Here is a 21,031-nt window from a genome sequence, read left to right on the forward strand (position 1 = left end):
TCATATGTTGAAAATATACGCAGTTACTGCAGGAGATTAGAGGATGAATAATAGAAGACAATAAGTCAGCAGCCATATGATTTTAGTGAGCAGTGAGTCTTGCTGACACATTCAAATTGTGCCTGCTTAACAGGCACAAGTAATAGGAAATAATGCCTTATTTTCATCATCTGCATAAATTGCATGGTACAAAACAAACAAAAAAAACAGTACTGATGTAGTCTAGTGCAGTTATAACATTAACCACTTTAAGAAGCAGATTATTCAACAAAACCACACTTTTTTTTACATTTCATAAACAGCTTATCTATTAAATACATAAAAGCCAAATATCACTGACTCACTCATCACGAAATCTCCCAAACCACGAGGACTTGGGATTTGAAATTTGAAATGTAGCTTATCCTTGGCCCATAGGTGCTCGCTAAGAAACGGTTTTAAAAATTGTGGTCCAAGCGCAAAATTTCTTATAGCTTTTTAGACCCATTCACTCTCTTTCTAAAATAAATTTCTTTAAAGTAAATTAGTAAAGTAAATTCATCAAACAAGGTTATACCCCCAAAACAACAGACACTCAAATACGAAGAGCTACTGCCATACCCAGAGAGAACCTTCTGGAATATAAAAACAAAGACCAGCATCCCCCTTGTTGTCACCTACAACCCACATCTTGAAACACTTCGAAAAACTATAAAAGAACTTCAGCCAATACTAAACAACGACCAAACACTAAAAAATGTATTTCCTTAACCTCCCCTCCTGGCATACAGACAACCACCAAACCTTCAGCAACTAATTGTCCGAAGCTCCCTAAATGAACCAACAGAAAATGGCATCTCCTGCCTACAGAAAAGATGTAAAACGTGTGCCCACATCTACAATACAGGCCGTATAGTTATACCAAACTCCTGACTTGAACATCACATAAAGGGATCATTTTCCTGCAGATCATTGAATGTTGTCTACCTAATTCTCTGCATGAAATGTCCTGACACTACACTCTATGTGGGAGAAACTGGACAAACACTCCGCCAGAGAATGAATTTACACAGATTCCACATTAAACATGGCAACACAGATGTTCCTGTAGCGGCCCACTTCAACAGCCATGGACACTGTGAGAGGGACTTTAAAGTCACAGTGCTTATGGGCAACTTCAAAACGCAGCAAGAGAGAAAAGAATGGGAAGTTAAGCTCATGTTAAAATTTAATACATTACAACATGGCTTGAACAGAGACAAGAGTTTTATAGCCAGATATGAAGACTGTTTGCATCTCTCAGACTGACACAGACAACCTGACTACAGACCCACATTGTTTTGAAAAACTCAAAGAACTTTGTTGGACGGTTATCCGAAGATCTTGACCATACATTGTACTTCACTCTCTTGTTAAATTAATCTTAGCCTGAATGAACCTATTAAGTTTTTACATTTAAGAGTTTTCATTTAAAAATTTACCATTGTTGTTTCTTGTCCTAGTGTGTGGATATAAACACAGGAAACTTCACTTTCTGTATTACATCTCGCCTGAAGAAGGGGCCTGAGTTGCCTCGAAAGCTTGCATATTGTAATCTTTTTAGTTAGCCAATAAAAGGGGTCATTTTGCTTGGCTTTTCTCTACATTTAAAGTAAATTAAAAATACTTTCATTTTTCTGAAGATTACAAGTTTTGTTTCAATATTTGAGTTTCCACAAAGCGTTTATAAATTTGCCATTTACCTTTTTAAAATAATTTAGGTTATTCCAAGATATAAAAGCAAATTTTTTTTTTTTTTTTTTGAGGATTTTGATTTTCATACTTTTTTTTTATTTTATTTCTTTGCCATACTTTCTTCACAAATTCTTCTATTAAGTTTATATCTCTTTAAATAAACCCGTAAAAATATGACAGAGGAAGAAAGGATTTATATTGACGTAGTAATGGTTCACCACCACGAGGTGCGGATGAGAAGTGACAGCGCATGCCTGTTCTCCTCACTGGCCTACCTTGTTCACGTCACTGCCTCTCTGGCTGCTCAGATGCGGACTGACCTTGTTAGCCACGTCTCGAATAACTGGTGGAGGTTCAAGCCGTACCCCATGACGCGGACCGGCGACCCCTACCGTACCAAGCTTTAGTACCTCGCTGAAATGTCTATACTTAAAAAAGCTTATATTTCTGTAAACCATTTCAAGAAATAATTAGTAACCCGTTTTGTTTCGTTTGTGCGCTAAATCTTGCCTTATGACCTTTACAGGACGTATATACGCCATCCATCCATTATCCCACCCGCTATATCCTAATTACAGGGTCACGGGGATCTGCTGGAGCCAATCCCAGCCAACACAGGGTGCAAGGCAGGAAATAAACCCGGGCAGGGCGCCAGCCCACCGCAGAGGATGTATACTGTCACTCTGTATATTTTAGAACACATTTTTCCTGTTGCCATCCTGTAGCAAAGCACAAGTATTCAGCTAGTCTATTATATAATAAAACCCTAAGGTCTGTGTGTCCAGTCCTCCTTAGAAATATGATTGGCCAGTCTGGCTATGGTGATGTGGTTCGTTCGTCTGTAGTTGGTCTGCAAGTCGGCAAACATCCGCCACGGTGCCCTCTTTCAGTTGCGAGAAGCAGATCATAGAATGTTGCAGAGTTTTACTGTCAAATTATCTGGTAGGTAACCACCCATACAATCAGATTGTGATTCAGACTATGAATGCCATGAATGTAATTACCCCGATCTACATGCTGTCAAATAAACGACCCACACGCTTTGGCGCAACGTAAGAGGCTTTGCCTCAAGACGAGGACGTCCGAGGTTCAATTCCCAAGAGGGGTACAGTGAATGTGTATGCCTGACGAGTCCAGAATTAGGGCGTACCATGATTGTCAATGTAATTGCTTTGTGACTTTATGAGTGTTGCTGTCATCAAGGATTTGATTATCATTATTTCTTTCAATCAGTTTCGTATTTGGAGGACGTGTTGTTTTGAAGTTACATTCCGTGTTTGTCTAGTCTATCCCTGACCATCTCATCTTCGTTGTCAACCGTTGTAAACATAATAGGTTTCATTCATCAAAGTGTTCACTACCCAAATCAATACTCGTGAATCTAAGATTTTTAACAGGCATTCCTTAAGCTTTACACCTTGCTTTCCTAATGATATGTCTAGAAAGGCTTGTTCAGCGTCAGAGGGTTGTTCCTTTCTTACTGCATCAATAAGCAGCTCATCTTCCTCTTTATCTGAGACATCACACACTGCATGCATGGGTTTACCTTCCCAGTCTTGCAAAGTCAGTTCACGTGAGCCGCTTGGAGTACATGCATTGAAGGTTCTCAGCTGTGCTTGTGCTATCTCGTGCGATCTTGCGATGTCCACAGCTTTATGTAATGTTAGCTAAGACCTGGCACTTAAAAGTTTCTCTCGTACTTTTGCTGAGTTTGTGCCAAACACTAGTCTATCCCTGACCATCTCATCTTCGTTTGCATAAGCACAGTCCTTCACCCGCGAATATTTATCAGCAGCGCGTCTATTGGATTGCTGCTGACGGACGGCCTTATATGGGCAGGCACGACGACGAGGTACGCAACTACGCCTAACACTGCGACCAAGCTGCAGGCTATGGCCGTATATATGTAGGTTCCAGTTATGACCGTTACGTGTAGAATTTCGAAATGAAACCTGCTTAACTTTAGTAAGTAAGCTGTAAGGAATAAGCCTGCCAAATTTCAGCCTTCTACCTACACGGGAAATTGGAGAATTAATGATGAGTCAGTGAGTGAGGGCTTTGCTTTTTATAGTTATATATATATATTTTTTTTTTATATTATTTATTTATTATATATATATATATATATATATATATATATATATATATATATATATATATATATATATATATCTATATATATATATAAATATATATATATATATATATATATCTATATATATATATATATATATATATATCTATATATATATATCTATATATATATATCTATATATATATATATATATATATATATCTCTATATATATATATATATATATATATATATATATATATATATATATATCTCTAACTCTATATATATATATATATATATATATATATATATATATATATATATATATATATATATATATATATATGTATATATATATATATATATATATATATATATAACTCTATATATATATATATATATATATATATATCTCTAACTCTATATATATATATATATATATCTCTAACTCTATATATATATATATATATATCTCTAACTCTATATATATATATATATATATATATATATATATATCTCTAACTCTATATATATATATATATATATATATATATATATATATATATATCTAACTCTATATATATATATATATATATATATATATATATATATATATATATATATATATATATATATATATATATATACACACGTACCTATACTATGTAATGTAAACACCATAAACATCTGATCAGATTTCTTCACCAATTCTGATTTGGGCATCAAGACCTAGTATTGCAAGCATGGTATTAATTAATTAACAGCACAATTTAAATGTAGTATAGTGCATAGATGAACCACTCACTCTCTAGAAGGCACATTCCTTCAGATCAGCATGTCATTTTACAACACACCAGAGAGATGAAGACTCAACTAGATGGTCAACACACCACAACATAAATGTATTGAGGAAACTGCATGTCACTACATCAGCGAATGCCGTTAGGGCAATTAAGAAAACGATGTTCAGTCTAATCAAAGTAGTACACAAAAAAAATGAGATGGCAATCCATACCCAAGGCATGACTGGCCCATAAAAAATACCTGAAAAAATGCACAAATTTTTGCACCTTGTTAGAGCTGTGAAATACTTGCTAGAAAAAGGAACGAAATTATAAAAATGAAAAAACTGACTATATGTATTAAAAGTAAACCTTAGAAAAACGAACAATAATTCAAACTACACTCAAGACTTTGTGACAAAGCACTGACCTATTTCAAGTAAATCTCACTTTTTGCTGGATTTGTTTCATTCAAAGCCTATCGATATGATAATGACTATTTTCCTATGGGGCAAACTGGTGCAAAACATTCCAGCGACGTTAACAAGCAACGCAAATGGCAGGTACCTAAGGGCTGAGCTGGAGCAGCTGCCACATTCTGACTGATGTGGTCTGCGTGGTGATGATTGTTTTGACGCTGTAACGGGGCAGAGGAAAGAGTCTGAGAGTGCTGGATGCCAGGTGATGAAGTGGCAATGCCAGCAAACATCTGCCCCAACACCTGAAGCATCTGGAGCTCACGTGAATGTTCTGCTTCTCGCCGCTTGTCTTCCACTTTTAACCGCTGCTCTTCATACTTATAAAAATTCTCTTCTGCCTCCATGCTCTGTTCCAAAAATTTCTCCATTAGCTTATCCAGTGACAAATTGGTGTAGCGCTTCTTTGATCTCTTGGGTCGTGCCATTGGAGGAGTGTTGGTCTGAGCATTGTTCTGTCTCTGTAGCACACCTGCAAGTACGAAGTAGAAAAATAGAGACAAAAGTCAGCTCATTGCATTCTTAAACATTCAGCAATATTTCTTTAAATCAGAACAGTTTTACAGATACTTCTGTAATCAAAAATATTTTCTTGAGTCTAAGGTAGTTAAGCATGGCCTACTGGATAAAGCAAAGGAATGTATCATATCAATCCATATAGTATAGTAAGTTAATATAAAACATGATCTACAATGTACTAGTGAATTATATTTATTGAAAGCAATATGTCAAATAGATAAAAATATGTAAAAAAAAAAAAAAAAAACAAAATAAAAAAGGGTAACCCAAAACTAAGTGTGTGTGAGTATAGAGTTCCCTTAAAGAGGCTTCATTGTGATTACTATTGGGGTAAAGCAAATGGAAACAAATGCATGGAGGAAAGATGTGGGGAGAAGTCCTCCTTTGTTAATACTTTCTTCATTATGTATAATAGAAACTCCATTTATAAGTATATGTCACATGAGATAATAGCCTGTCATTAATTCTGACTGTCACTGAAAAGAGTTTTATTTACTGGAGTTTTTTTTAAACAAAAATATGGCAAAACCAAACATGTAACACAAGAAGAAATAGTACAAACAAATGGATAGAAAACACAAACCATGCAAATAAAATCCAATGTTGTAGAGTGCAATATATATTGCTGCTTTATGTGTTTATTTCATAATAAAGTCTAAAAGCAGCATCCACCCGCATTGTTAGCATTAACAGCAAGTAAGCACAACATACAGTACCTTAAATTTGGACACTTCTAGCTCTTAGATGAGCCGTATACGAAGGTTCTTCAAAAGTAACAAGCAGTGGAGAACGTCATGACAAGCCACAAATTTTAAAGCTATTAATATTTTAACAGGCAGGTGAACCTTTTTGTCATTTTTCGTAAGAGTCCAAGTAAGTTAAGTTTTGTAAGTTAAAATTCCTGCACTTTTCTTCATGTCAACAGTCCAAAATTGAAAAAGTGTCTCTACACATTAATTACCGCACGCTTTTGATAACATTCAGAGTTTCATTCAGGTACGTATGTGTATTACATGTTTATTTCTTTAAACTACAGGTTGGTTAAAACTTTGCTATGAATGAAATTATCTGTAGTTCTCATAAACTGATAGGTGTGTAAAGAGTTTTGCTGTATAACAGGCGGGTAATCTGGAAATATGTCTTGGAGAAGTACTTCTGCCCATTTAATTTAACAAATTACTGCATACGTTTCATGTTATCATGAATGCTGTCAAGTACTTACCGTATATATTCACAGATAAGTTTATCCGCGGATAAGTGTGAACTTGATTTTATCGTATAAGTTCTGGTATTTTATAATGTCGGTTGTATAAGTCAAACGAGGAAAACTCACGCTATTGGTCCAAGAGATTATAATATGCTAACACCGACCTGAAGGGTAACCAAGGAGCACACAGCCTTTTTTTCCTATGTGGGCGCAGCAATGCGTTGTATCAGTGTGTGCTCCTAACCCCTTCCTCTATATTGTGCCTACGTGACCACACGGTAATACCCAAACTATTCCGAAATGACGTTTGCACTGTTTTGTGTGTCTCACACCCTCATACACCTTTATCGTAAGAGCATCCCTTACCTATAATGGAGCGTTTAATCAGAAGAAAATAGGAAGCTGGTTTTAAATTAAACGTTACTGAAGTAGCAAATGAAATCGGTAACTGTGCAGCTGCAACAAAATTTGATGCCTCTGAGAAACCGATGCAAGATTGGAGGAGGGAAGAAGATGTAAAAAAAAAAAAAATGTAAGTATTGCACTTTTGAATGAGAGTATAAGTCGGGGTCTGATTGTATGATCGATTTTTCGGGTTTCAAGACCTGACTTATACGTGAGTATATAGGGTAATCAAAGGAGAGACCCTGAGGAGAAAATACATAAAAATAAGGCAGTTTTAATATTTATTTAATTTAATAGTATAGAGCTGTATGTTGGCACAAGAAATAATGCCACTGCCTCATATTTCCAAAGTGCTTGGTTGAAAACCCACACCCAGTTTGCAGTTTTCCCATGGCTGTTTGTTATTTTTTTTTTTTTTCCTGGTGCTCCGGTTTTCCTCCCATATTCCACAAAGGCAAGCTTAGGTTTAACATCACCTTATGTCAGATTGTAGACAGGTGTGGTCTGTGAATGACTGGCATCTAGTAAAGAATGGATTCCTGCCTTGAGCATAACTGGGATAGGCTCTGCCTTCCCTTGACCCTAAAACTAAATAAGTTGTTAAAAACCGAGATGGAGGATTACTGCCCAATGCACCAGAAGAAAAAATGATCTCTTATATGAAACACATTATACCACATAATGACGGTAACTGCAGCCCTTACATTTCATGTCTTTACTGGTCATTCCTTCAAACTATATGGCAAGGCTACAAAACATGCGATCCACAGGATGGTTTGGTCAAACCCGCAGTCTGTAAAGTAAAAAAATACTTTCATCAAAAAGGTTTGGGAATATTATGTTTAAATAAGCACGGCAAATCAAAGGCTCTAAGAGAAAATAAACGTCTCATGTGAGAGTACTGTTTAAAACAAGCCATTCCCGTTTTTTATATTAATAGTAAAATTAGGACTGCATTGGTATTTCTAAAGAAACCTTTGACTGCTGAGCTTCACAAATCTGTTTATTGCAGTCCAACCTTTAAACCATAATCCGCCAGCATGAGCCGTGGTGGGGGATGGGTATCCACGGTCTGCTGCCCATTTTACTGATCCTGCTTTTGCTTTATCAGCACACCATTTCCACTTGATATTTCAGTTCTAACCCTTCTTTCCAAAATCATGTACTGTCCTTGAAAAGAAGCTACTCTAGCTTTTCATTAAGAGCAGGTCCTCCTGATTTACAGCATCTTCAGCTCTGTCAAACATGCTACATTTCACACCTATATTCTTTTCATCACCTGAAAAGCAAGGGATTCTGCTTTCATTTTTACAAGAACAAAATAAATTCTCTCTCTCTCTATATATATATATATTATATATATATATAGGTCATAAAATTAGAATATCATGACAAAGTTGATTTATTTCAGTAATTCCATTCAAAAAGTGAAACTTGTATATTAGATTCATTCATTACACACAGACTGATGTATTTCAAATGTTTATTTCTTTTAATTTTGATGATTATGATATTATAAAAAAAATTATATATATATATATACATACATGCATACATACATACATACTCACCTAAAGGATTATTAGGAACGCCATACTAATACGGTGTTTGACCCCCTATCGCCTTCAGAACTGCCTTAATTCTACGTGGCATTGATTCAACAAGGTGCTGAAAGCATTCTTTAGAAATGTTGGCCCATATTGATAGGATAGCATCTTGCAGTTGATGGAGATTTGTGGGATGCACATCCAGGGCACGAAGCTCCCGTTCCACCACATCCCAAAGATGCTCTATTGGGTTGAGATCTGGTGACTGTGGGGGCCATTTTAGTACAGTGAACTCATTGTTATGTTCAAGAAACCAATTTGAAATGATTCGAGCTTTGTGACATGGTGCATTATCCTGCTGGAAGTAGCCATCAGAGGAAGTCTACATGGTGGTCATGAAGGGATGGACATGGTCAGAAACAATGCTCAGGTAGCCCGTGGCATTTAAACGATGCCCAATTGGCACTAAGGGGCCTAAAGTGTGCCAAGAAAACATCCCCCACACCATTACACCACCACCACCACCAGCCTGCACAGTGGTAACAAGGCATGATGGATCCATGTTCTCATTCTGTTTACGCCAAATTCTGACTCTACCATTTGAATGTCTCAACAGAAATCGAGACTCATCAGACCAGGCAACATTTTTCCAGTCTTCAACTGTCCAATTTTGGTGAGCTTGTGCAAATTGTAGCCTCTTTTTCCTATTTGTAGTGGAGATGAGTGGTACCCGGTGGGGTCTTCTGCTGTTGTAGCCCATCCGCCTCAAGGTTGTGCGTGTTGTGGCTTCACAAATGCTCTGCTGCATACCTCGGTTGTAACGAGTGGTTATCTCAGTCAAAGTTGCTCTTCTATCAGCTTGAATCAGTCGGCCCATTCTCCTCTGACCTCTAGCATCAACAAGGCATTTTCGCCCACAGGACTGCCGCATACTGGAAGTTTTTCCCTTTTCACACCATTCTTTGTAAACCCTAGAAATGGTTGTGCGTGAAAATCCCAGTAACTGAGCAGATTGTGAAATACTCAGACCGGCCCGTCTGGCACCAACAACCATGCCACGCTCCAAATTGCTTAAATCACCTTTCTTTCCCATTCTGACATTCAGTTTGGAGTTCAGGAGATTGTCTTGACCAGGACCACACCCCTAAATGCATTGAAGCAACTACCATGTGATTGGTTGATTAGATAATTGCATTAATGAGAAATTGAACAGGTGTTTCTAATAATCCTTTAGGTGAGTGTATTATATATATCCGCTATAGTCGCTAATTATGATGGTAGTTTCATTTTGATGGAGAAAAAAAAAAAAAAAATTACATAAAAGTTATAAATCGATTTGCATGACATTGAGAAAAATAAGTGTTTGATCCCTCACAACCCAGTCAGAATTCTGGCTCCCACAAATTGGCAGCACACAGATTACAATCAATCAATTCCAGATACTCCTGATCTGAACTCTTTATGTGTATAAAGCACACCTGTCCACAGAATTCATTTGAAAGTCCCTTACGTCTTGCTGTCTACCACACTACTTGGTCGCTTAATCCAAGTATCTACTGTTCTTTGTGTAAAGAAAAACTTCCTAATGTTTGTGCGAAATTTCCCCTTAAGTTTCCAACTGTGTTCCCGTGTTCTTGATGAACTCATTTTAAAGTCACCATCTCGATCCACTGGACTAATTCCCTTCAAAATTTTAATCACTTCAATCATGTCACCTCTTAATCTCTTAATTTCTTCCATTCCAGCCTCTCCACCACCATGGGTAAGACCAAAGAGCTGTCAAAGGACATCAGGGACAAGATTGTAGACCTGTGCAAGACTGAAATGGGCTTCAAGACCATCAGCAAGAAGCTTGGCAAGAAGGCGACAACTGTTGGTGCGATTGTTCAGAAATGAGCAGAGGGACCTTGCGGTCCATTGGTTCCATCCATTACAGCGTAGCGTGTTACCAAATGGCGTTCTTGACGACTGTGGTCCTAACATCCTTCAAATCATTAACAAGCTCCTCCCGTGTAGTTTTTGGCTGATCCCTCACCTTTCTCATGATCATCCTCACCCCATGAGGCAAGATCTTGCATGGAGCTCCAAACTGAGGACGATTGATGTTCAGATCATATTTCTTCCATTTCCAAATAATCACACCAACAGTTGTCACCTTCTCGCCAAGCTTCTTGCTGGTGGTCTTGTAGCCCATTTCAGTCTTGCGCAGGTCTACAATCTTGTGTAGGGGATCAAATCCTTATTTCTTTCATCCATCCATTTTCTAACCCGCTGAATCCGAATAGGGTCACGGGGGTCTGCTGGAGCCAATCCCAGCCAACACAGGGCACAAGGCAGGAACTAATCCTGGGCAGGGTGCCAACCCACCGCAGGACACACACAAACACACCCACACACCAAGCACACACTAGGGCCAATTTAGAGTCGCCAAACCACCTAACCTGCATGTCTTTGGACTGTGGGAGGAAACCGGAGTGCCCGGAGGAAATCCGCAGACACGGGAGAACATGCAAACTCCGCAGGGAGGACCCGGGAAGCGACACCGGGTCTCCTAACTGCGAGGCAGCTGCGCTACCACTGCGCCACCCTCTTATTTCTTTCATTGATATGTAAATCAATTTTTTACTTTTATGTAATGTGTTTTTCAGTTGATATTCTGTCTCTTTTCATTAAAATGAAACTACCAGAAAAATTAGAAACTTAATTTCTTTCTAAGTGAGCAAACTTAAATATTTGATCCCCTGTTGAATTTGTATTTCCCATATTTTTTTTTTTATATATATATATATATATATATATATATATATATATATATATATATATATATATATATATATATATATATATATATATATATATATATATAAAAGTCAGTCATTATCCAACCCGCTATATCCTAATATAGGGTCACGGGGTGGGTCTGCTGGTGCCAATCAGTGTGAAGAAAAATCTGCTTTTCATTGCTGTAATAAGGGGTACTCCAAAGGCTTAATTTCTATAACTTTAAAAACTTTCTATTAAAAATTAATCTCACTAAAAGTTAAAATTACCATTTCTGCATTTCATATTGCCAATACAGTAATTAAAAACTACATACAGACGTCAATACCATTCCATCATTTACGTAATTCTCCATGAAATAAGTTGAAATTGACCAAAGTAATTGGCATTCATTGTTCTTATTTCATATTCCACAGTGTAGGCCTTTTGCAATCAAGCACTTTCTGTAGCTCTTAGACTTCAACAGTTCTCAACTGGCAATATGGCCGACGCTTCTTGAGCGAACTGCTCACTCAGGTTTAATGGCTTCCTAATCCCCTCTGTGACATGAAGCTCTTTCTACAGTAGTTTGGATTTAATACAGACTAGCAAAAACCCGCGCTTCGCAGCGGCGAAGTACTGCCTTAACATTTTTATTAAGAAAAAAAGTAAACCTTTTTAAACTGAGGGAAAATATACTAATTATTTGTTAAAGATCTCTTTGTATACCACGTTGTCAGTTCGGCCCTCCAGTTGTAATATGACCAAGCTGTGTGCTGAGCTTACTCTTGAGCATGCAACGTACAGTTGGCCATGTGAACAGTAATCTTGTCTCAAATCTCACAGCTTGGATTGCTGCTGTCATAATCGGTTTGAGTTTCATGGTTTGTTTCAATTACGACAGTATTTGTAGGACTTGTGTTGAAGTGACATTCAGCATCTGTCAAGCGTTGTAAGCATACAACCGGTTTCATCGATAAGTTCACATCCAGCTTTTGAGAGTTTAAACATTCATAAACATCAAAGTGTCCGCTACTGAAATCGTCACCTGTCAATCTAAGATGTTTAAGAGGCATTGGCGGTTGTCCAAAGGTGTAAAATATTTGGCCATTTCGGTACACTTGAAAGCGACAACCGAACAATTCAGCGGCAGCCATCAACTCACATGCAGATCCATAGGTGAAGGGCTTAAGCATTTCACTCTTCTAGTGCTCCTGTGTAGTATAAATTATCTCCTGTACCGTCATCAATCCACACCTTGAACCTGTCCCAGTCATTCAATACATAAGACACAATGTTCCTCCAGATATCAAGAGTGAGTATGATATGGCCGTGCAATATGTAACACAGAGAATGGAAAAGGCAGGCGCCATCTGCGGGCATGGAAACCACTCGGTAAGTGACAGTTCTATGATCGATGGTGATCACCTCGATAGACATGTTAATGGGGGTACCTGAACAATGTAAAGTGAGTCTAAAATACCTACACAATAACTATAATCGTAATAAATGAACAATAAAACAGCTGAGAAGCCGTGGATTAAATAAAAAGGCTGCAGTTACCAGCAGGGAGACGTGAATCCCGTGGCGAAGCAAGGAAGGGAATGTAGAGACTGGAGTGACGGACGGCCTTATATAGGCAGGCAGCCAACAACGTAGGAGGCGTGGGGATGGGGGACCCAACGCCGCCTCACACGGCGATCGAGCTGCAGGCAATGGACGTATATATGTACGCAAGTAGGATTCAGTTAGCGTTGGCAACCCGCATACCAAATTTCTTGAAGATGGGCCCATAGGTAACAAAGGCCGTTGGAAAGTTTAATATGGCGGCCGACAGTGGCGTCATACCACCGCAATAAGTACGTACATCAGTTTTGGTTAGCTCAGGGAAGCTGCCTACCAAATTTCGTGAAGATGGGGCCATAAATAAGAAAGTTTAACATGGCGGACGTTGTTGACTGTTATGACCATTACGCATAGAATTTCTAAATGAAACCTGCTTAACGTTTGTAAGTAAGCTGTAAGGAATGAGCCTGTCAAATTTCAGCCTTCTACCTACAAGGGAAGTTGGAGAATTAGTGATGAGTCAGTCAGTCAATGAGGGCTTTGCCTTTTATTAGTATAGATCAGGACACACATCGGATCACTTGAGAATACTCCATTTTTGGATGCTCATTGGTGTAAGCTTTGGGTTGTTATCCTGATAAAGGACCTAAGACCCGAGATCAAGCTTTCTGACACTGGGCAATATGTTTCGCTCCTGAATGCTTTAATAATCTTCTGATATCATTATGCCCCGTACAGATTTAAGACACCCGGTGCCGCAGGCAGCACAGCAAACTTTCTTTATACTTTGCGGTTCTTTTCCTTTTTAAATAGCATTTTGTCTTCTATGAACACAGAACTGCTGTGACTTATGGAATACAGTGGCCAGTATAAAGGAGTACACGGCAAAAGTTTTTTTCAGAAAATTTTCTGTCTCCCTTAAGAATGAATACTATTCTATGGGATCATAAACCATACAACAGTCCAGCAAATCTCATCTATAGCTTGCAAATGAGATTTGCCAGTACATAAAACAAAACAATTTAAGATCATGGTGCAAAAATGTGTACACACCAAGGAAGGTCTTATAATTAACACTTGATAAAACGCTAATTAACAGGAATTCAAAAACAGAGGAGTCTAACCAATCCTCATACAAGTGACAATTAAAACATGGCATTTAACAAGTAAAATCCCCTCAATGTTGACAATAATGGAGCCACATTGCAAGACTTGAGAAAGTAATTTCTTTACACAAAAAAGGTCAAAACTACAAGTAAATTAGTAAAGCATTGCTAATCAGTCAGAATACAGTAGTAATGCGATTCAGAAATTCAAAAAAGCATGGACTTATAGCAAGATCCCTTAAGACTTCCAGGCCGTCCACAGAAGCGAACACCTAGATGTGAGCGTTTTGTGAAGCTAAGATTTGAGGAAAAATCAACAAGCAAGTTGACCATAGTTAGCTATAGCAATAGAAAGCCAAATTGAGATGACCGTTTTCCATACAACAAATTCAAAAGAGGGGCATGTAAGGATGTCGTCCATGAAGGAAGCCCCCTTTAAAACCCTTGTACACAAATCAAAAGCCTGTTAAACATCTGCCAGGACACATGTTGACAAATGAAGTCTATTGGACTCTTTACCTCGGACTGATGAGAAAAATATAAAGCTTTTTAGAATTGATGACTTCCAATTTGTATGGCACTGCCAGGGTGAGGAGAAAAAAAAAGTGCATGGTACCCACAAGTGAAGTATTATGGTGGCAGTGCTCTGCAGGTGTTGGAGAATTGTACTTCATTGGATGGTACAGTATCATGAATTAACAGCCAACCATCACAAAGTCTCAGTTCAGAGTTTGCAGCCTCAGTCATTAACAGATTTTTCCTTAGAACTTAACTAATTGTTCGCAGAAACCGCAAATATCCTGTGCAATTTTTTACGGCTTTTTTCGTGGCAATACTGTAATGTAGAGAGAACACAAAGCAACTGTAGAGGAAAACACGGCTTGGGATGGTGAAATATCCCTGTACTCAGAGGTGGGAAGTTTGAAAGTAGCCAATCCGAGAGTGTTATTCATTTCTCCTTGCTGCTGATTGGCTGCTGCTCTGTGATGCGTCTCCGGCAGATGCAGCCCAGCATTCCTGCATCATAACAGTTTACCACATGAAACTATCTTGAGTATTTCACTTTGTGTTCTCGTGTTTTTCGTTTTGTTCTTCTTAAAGCCTGAAGATGCCGCCCAAGCACCTGAAGGGGCGCCACCTGAGGAACTGTAAATCCTCTGTTTTGCTGTGTAGTCATTATCTTACCTTCATCGTACTGCACAGCTAATTCATCATCATCACCATTTTCAATCAATATCATTTATTACTGGCGAGTACCTGTACATTTTACTGTACAGTGGAACTTCGGGTCACGAACATCTCTGAACACGTACAAATCGGATTACGACCAAAAAGTTTGCCAAATTTTTGCATCTGTTCACGACCACACACTCGGGTGACGAACAAGCCAGTTTCCCTTCCGGTTCGTACGTGCCAATGATTTCCTCACGTGTTCAGTCTCTCCCTGCACTGTACATTGTTCTCGGTGCATCACGCAGAGGGACTCTCCCTCAAAACTGTAACCTCCTCTCAACCCAGCTTCCTCCTGTGGTATGGCGGGTCCACAGCTCCCGTCAAAAAGGCCAGTTTTAATACATAATCACCGCACTCATGGCTTAGCAAGGGGGCATGGTGGTGTGTGGCCGAAGCGGTTCCTGAGGAGTTCGTGATGTGGGCGTTTCTCACCTAAGTGCACAGGTGAGAAGTGGTCCACATACACAATTGCCACGACTACCACATCACATCCTCTTCATAAATAGAAGCGCAAGTTGCCTAAAGGGAAAAAAGAAGAGAACAGGAAAGAACAGGGGGTTGCAGGAGAAGGCAGGAAGCAGGAGGAGAAAGCCAGTGAGAGAGAGAGAGAGAGAGCGCGAGAGCAGGCTTGCGTGCAGCTGAGCAGGGAGCCTGTGTGTTTGTCTCAGTGATATTCAATGTTTTTACATTTAGTTTACTATTACACTGTGCATTCTATGGTGTAATTAACTATTTTTGTGCTTAAAAATCTTTAAAGAAAATATATTTACGTACAGTTCATACAGTCTGGATTAATTGTATTTACATACAATCCTATGGGGGAATTTACTTCGGGTCACGACCAAATTGGGTTACAACCAGAGTTTTGGAAAGAATTATGTTCGTGATCCCAGGTTCCACTGTATTTTTATCAGATTAAATTATTACATATTTACCCTACTTATACCAAAGAAAACGTGCTTGCATGAATTACAGTACATATAGGGGTAACATCAGTATTTTACATTCTACCACTGCAGGAGACATAGCAGTACAGTACTGTACAGTATACGGGTTTACCTTTACATTCTTTTTTTAGGGAAATGTATTAAACTGAGTTTGAAATGAAAGTGTTTCGGGGCATATTTAGGGTTTAAACTAAAAAATAGCCATTTTTTTGACCCCATCCAAAATTCACAATTTGTCACAATTCACAGGTGCTCTAGGAACGTAATCCCCGCAAATTTTGGAGGTTGACTGTACTACAAAATACTAAAAGGAGAAACTGCTACCATCTCTACGTGTTCTTGGTTGTCGGGCACTCTTTGAACAGGATTATGACCCAAAGCAAACATCCAAGGCCACTGTTACATTTCTGAGGAAGAACAAGGTGAAAGTGATTCAGGGGCCAAGCATGTCACTCACACTCAACCCAAAAGAACACCTTGTGCATCATTCTCCATCCAGCATCCAGGATCTGACCGAGCTCAATCTCTAAAAATGGAGCAAGATAGACATGGCAGTATGTCACCGACTTGTTCATTCCATGTCTAGATGGAATGTCTAGTCAGTGCTGTTCTTAACAAAAATTTTTTTATTTTTGCAAAAATTTTAGATATGGTGGAATTTGTTGTAAAGTGTATTCATTTGAATTAAATGCATTACTCTCTTATCCTAATGATGTCAGTCACCAAGCTTTTATGTTTTTAATAAAACAAATGTTTAACAAAACTCAAAATTCTGTTAGTCGTTCTGGTATTCACCGAGAAATTAATAAAAAAAAAATCTTAAATGAGTACACCCACTTTGAAAATTATGGGGAGTATTGTAAATCTACTTTAGTTTCATCTGCCCAAAGCACATTCTCCAAGAAGACAGCATGTATTTATCAAACTCCAGTCTGGCTTTTTTATGTCTCTCTATATGAAATTCTCTTCTTATAATTCGTGCACTGATATCAATTGGTTGCTCATTCATGAACGCCGAAGCCATGACTAAATGAATTCCATGCACGGACACCGACTAAGTGTGTGAGCTAATCCGTGTTTACATAGAACAAACCTGCTCCGAGCAGGTTTGAGGATTTGGATGTGCTGCTATGACAACACATCCAGCAAGAGTTTCGAAAAACCCACAGATCCAGGATCATGCCAAATCGTTAACAATTACATCCGGCTAAATGAGTAATCTACGTACGAAAAATACCCCCCAGGTCTGTACTTCTGCATAGAAATCAGGCTATATTCACACTACTATGTTCTTTTGTTTAAAAACACGGATATTACGGTCTGTTTTTGCTTTTTTCATCCACACTACCCCGACATTAACATCCAAAAACGCTCTCCAGGGATGGATACTTCTGAAAACCCCAGCTTGGTACTGCAGTGTGGATGAGTAAAAACACTGAACTTTGAAAAGGTAGGCTGTAATCGCTCTCCGATTGGTTCGTGCTTATTAAGTATCCCCTCCCCACCCTGACTGGTTTCTGCTCATTACCAATTTGTACAATTTTGCAATGAATCCTGTGGCCAGTGGCATTATCATCCCTTCTACGATTTTTCCACAGATGCACGAATGCCCCATATAAGTGACTACAGATGCATGATCTGTCATTTGAGAGCGATATTTTAATAAATGATGTTAACACACCAGTGTGGATGGAGAACTTTCAAAATTTAAAAGTAAAGATTTTAAATGAAAACAAAGTGTGGATAGAGCCTAAGGCTCTCCTTTTTAACAATACAGGGCGAGTCAAAATTATGTTAACATTTGAATGACAGAAACAATTTATTCACAAAACATATTTCATATGTGCAAGATGATTTACAGGAATGTCTCAACCTGTTCACCATCATTCAACACACAAAAACCAACGAGCAGCAGTACCATTTAAAGCCCTGGCACACATTTCGTGTGGAATAGACAATATCACAGTCAGTACAATAAACAGTCAAAGACAATATTTCTGTCCTTCGGGTCACTGATATCACAAACTTTCCTGCTCTAAACGCGCTCCTTCACCATACCCCATAACCGGAAATCACAGGGTGTCAAATCAGGGGAGTGTGGAGGCCATGGCAATGGTCCACCATAACCTATCCATCGACCTGGAAAGATGTGGTAGAGATAAAAATAATCCATTAGTGTTAACATAATTTTGACTCACCCGGTATAATGTTTTTCACTCTACCTTTCCTGACGAGGATCACATTAGCATTCGCGAGTGAGAACCTAACACTATAGGCAGGGGATGAAAACATCTCTCAACAGGATGCCACTCCCACTTTACAACCCAATGTAGTAAAGCCCCACAATCCTATTCACATGCAGCCAATGTGCAATCAACAATTTGTTGAACGCACACAAATATCTGTGGAAGTAGGCAGAAATTCTGTGCTTGGAGGAACACTTGCGCAGATAGTGGGATAATGAGTAAATTCCACAAATAAACAAACAAACAAACAAACATACATCAGGGGCAAGGGAGTCAGAACCTAACTCAACGGCACTGGTGGCATGGCACAAAACAGCTCTAGTGAGAGTGCCACTTCTATTTTATAGCCCATTCCCATACACATTCACACTCACCTACCGAAAATTTGCAATCAACAATTTACTAAGCATGCATGAGTTTGAGAAAGTGGAAAAAAAAACCTGCAGACATTGAAATGATGTGTACAGTAGCTGAGAGAAAGTGAAATATCGTTTATTTTTTTTTATTTTTTTTTAAATTGTTTTCTCGAGATAACGGAATAATTCTATCGATTTCTCAATAAAACAAAAGATCTTTGTAATGGAAGGATTTTTCTAAAGAGAGGGGGGGATCAAGAGAGCAGATGGGCGTTGGTCGCTCAGCGCAAAAACCAGCTTCAAGAAGGAAAAGTACTGGGAATATGGCCAGAGGGTTATGCTGACTTGTTTTCACTTGAGGGCTTCACTATTTTGTGTGCCTTTTGGTACCAGGCGCGTCTCCGTCAGAATAAAGGGGCATGCTGACTTGTTTTTCACTTCAAGGGGCTTCACTACGCAATTCTTATTTTTGTGTGCCTCCTGGTACCAGGTGTCGTCATCATCAGGACCAAGTGCAAAACAACACCGCGTCCCGTGGAAAGGTGTGTGTGCTGAAACTAATCACTTCTGTATACACTGCTTACACGTAAGCCACTTTGGGCAAGGACGCTCAATTAGTATATAAGGGAAGGTTTCGCCCTCAGTTTCTTTGGAGGCTCAACCGTGGGGACAGCGCACACCGCCCGGTAAATGAAAGGCAAAATGGGTTGGTCCTTTGACAAGACTGACAAGCGGGCCCCTCAGTCTACTGGTCTGGGATGATGGCTCTATGTCTTTTTATATGTCTGTAAGTATTGTTTTGTTTTGTATGTCTGCATTATATGTGTTTGATTATTATAGTTGATTAAGTAAATAAAATAGAAGTATTGGACCTCTTCTCTCTGATTCTTTGCCTACTTATGTTCTAATCCCTGGAACCATTTTCCCACAACAAAACAATCTTGTTTTCTCGAAATTATGAAATAATTGTATCTAACGTTTAATGCTTAGCTTATTGAAGCCACGCCCTCTTTGAAATGGCAGAAGAGCAGAACTGCATTGATCCGCGCGTCACATTTTTGTTCAATCAAGAGCTGACACAGGCTGAAATCTGTTTATGCCTTAGTTTAGAAAATAATAACATTACTGTCCGTCATTTAAGAAAACGGTTGGCAAGGCTTCAGCTGTATAAGCGTCACAATCTAAACGAGCCTGATGCCAGGAGCAAAGGTTAAGTTTTATTTTCTCGAGATCGCGATAAAATTATTCCATTATCTCGAGAAAACAATTAAAAAAAAAATAACGATATTGCACGTCCTCTCTCGGCTTCCGTAGATGTTAAATGATGTGCATGCTTCTGTTACTTCTTTAAAGTATAAGTCGGTCATAACTTTGCTATGAAAGAAATTGTCTGTAGTACTGATAAACTGACTGATAGGACTATTGGCTTAATAAAAAATGTGTTGAATTCAAACCAAGGATCCTATTAGGCTACAGAGACTATTATCCAAGAGGGAGATATGCTTGAGATAGGAGGTAATGAACGTAAAACACTGTTCTGTCCCATATGCAAAAAAATAAATAAATTAGTTTTTTTTAAACTCTCTACATGTGGTGTAAGAAAAAATACAGTAATGGTGTGAAAATGAAGACCATTCAGACATGCCTGAAGAAAACATTACCTTTCATGTATAATGTGTTCTGTGTGTGTTTAAATGTGTCTGTGGCATCCAAACCTTCCGGAAAAACTGACCAACTGTAATCAAATCTTGGAATCAAAATTACAATTCTGTGACAGCAGAATCCTACTGATTTCTGATTCTAAACAAATCTGGGCTCAGGGGCACTTCTGTTTCAATAACTACTGCTTCCATTTTCACTAATGCAAGGGATTCACAAGTTGAACAGAAGGAAGAATGGAATGAAACAACAATTACAAACAGCAGGCTTTGAAACGTATTGCCTTTGTGCTTGAAAGTGTTCCTCAGCAAAATTCAAAGTGTTTTTCACAGTGAATTTGCTGGGTTTGTAAGTGACCTTGTTATCCAAAATCTTTCATGTGCTCCATGATTCTTTAAAATTGCTTTATCTCAGCTTGACATCACTGAGCTAA

General features: G+C 38.5%; 1 protein-coding gene across 4 annotated transcripts in view; it reads right to left on the reverse strand.

Annotated features, from left to right (window-relative positions):
• The window catches only part of naxd (NAD(P)HX dehydratase), a 96,156-nt gene that overhangs the window by 63,626 nt on the left and 11,499 nt on the right, over positions 1–21,031 (reverse strand). For 2 of the 4 annotated variants that reach the window (XM_039745909.1, XM_039745910.1), the window contains exon 2: positions 5,139–5,519. The exons of the other annotated variants lie outside the window; for them this stretch is intronic. In XM_039745909.1, the coding sequence (XP_039601843.1) occupies positions 5,139–5,519 (381 nt within the window). The remainder of the gene's footprint in view (positions 1–5,138; positions 5,520–21,031) is intronic. 4 annotated transcript variants of the gene reach the window in all.

Source organism: Polypterus senegalus, chromosome 2 (genome assembly GCF_016835505.1).
Source record: "Polypterus senegalus isolate Bchr_013 chromosome 2, ASM1683550v1, whole genome shotgun sequence".
Lineage (NCBI taxonomy): Eukaryota > Metazoa > Chordata > Cladistia > Polypteriformes > Polypteridae > Polypterus > Polypterus senegalus.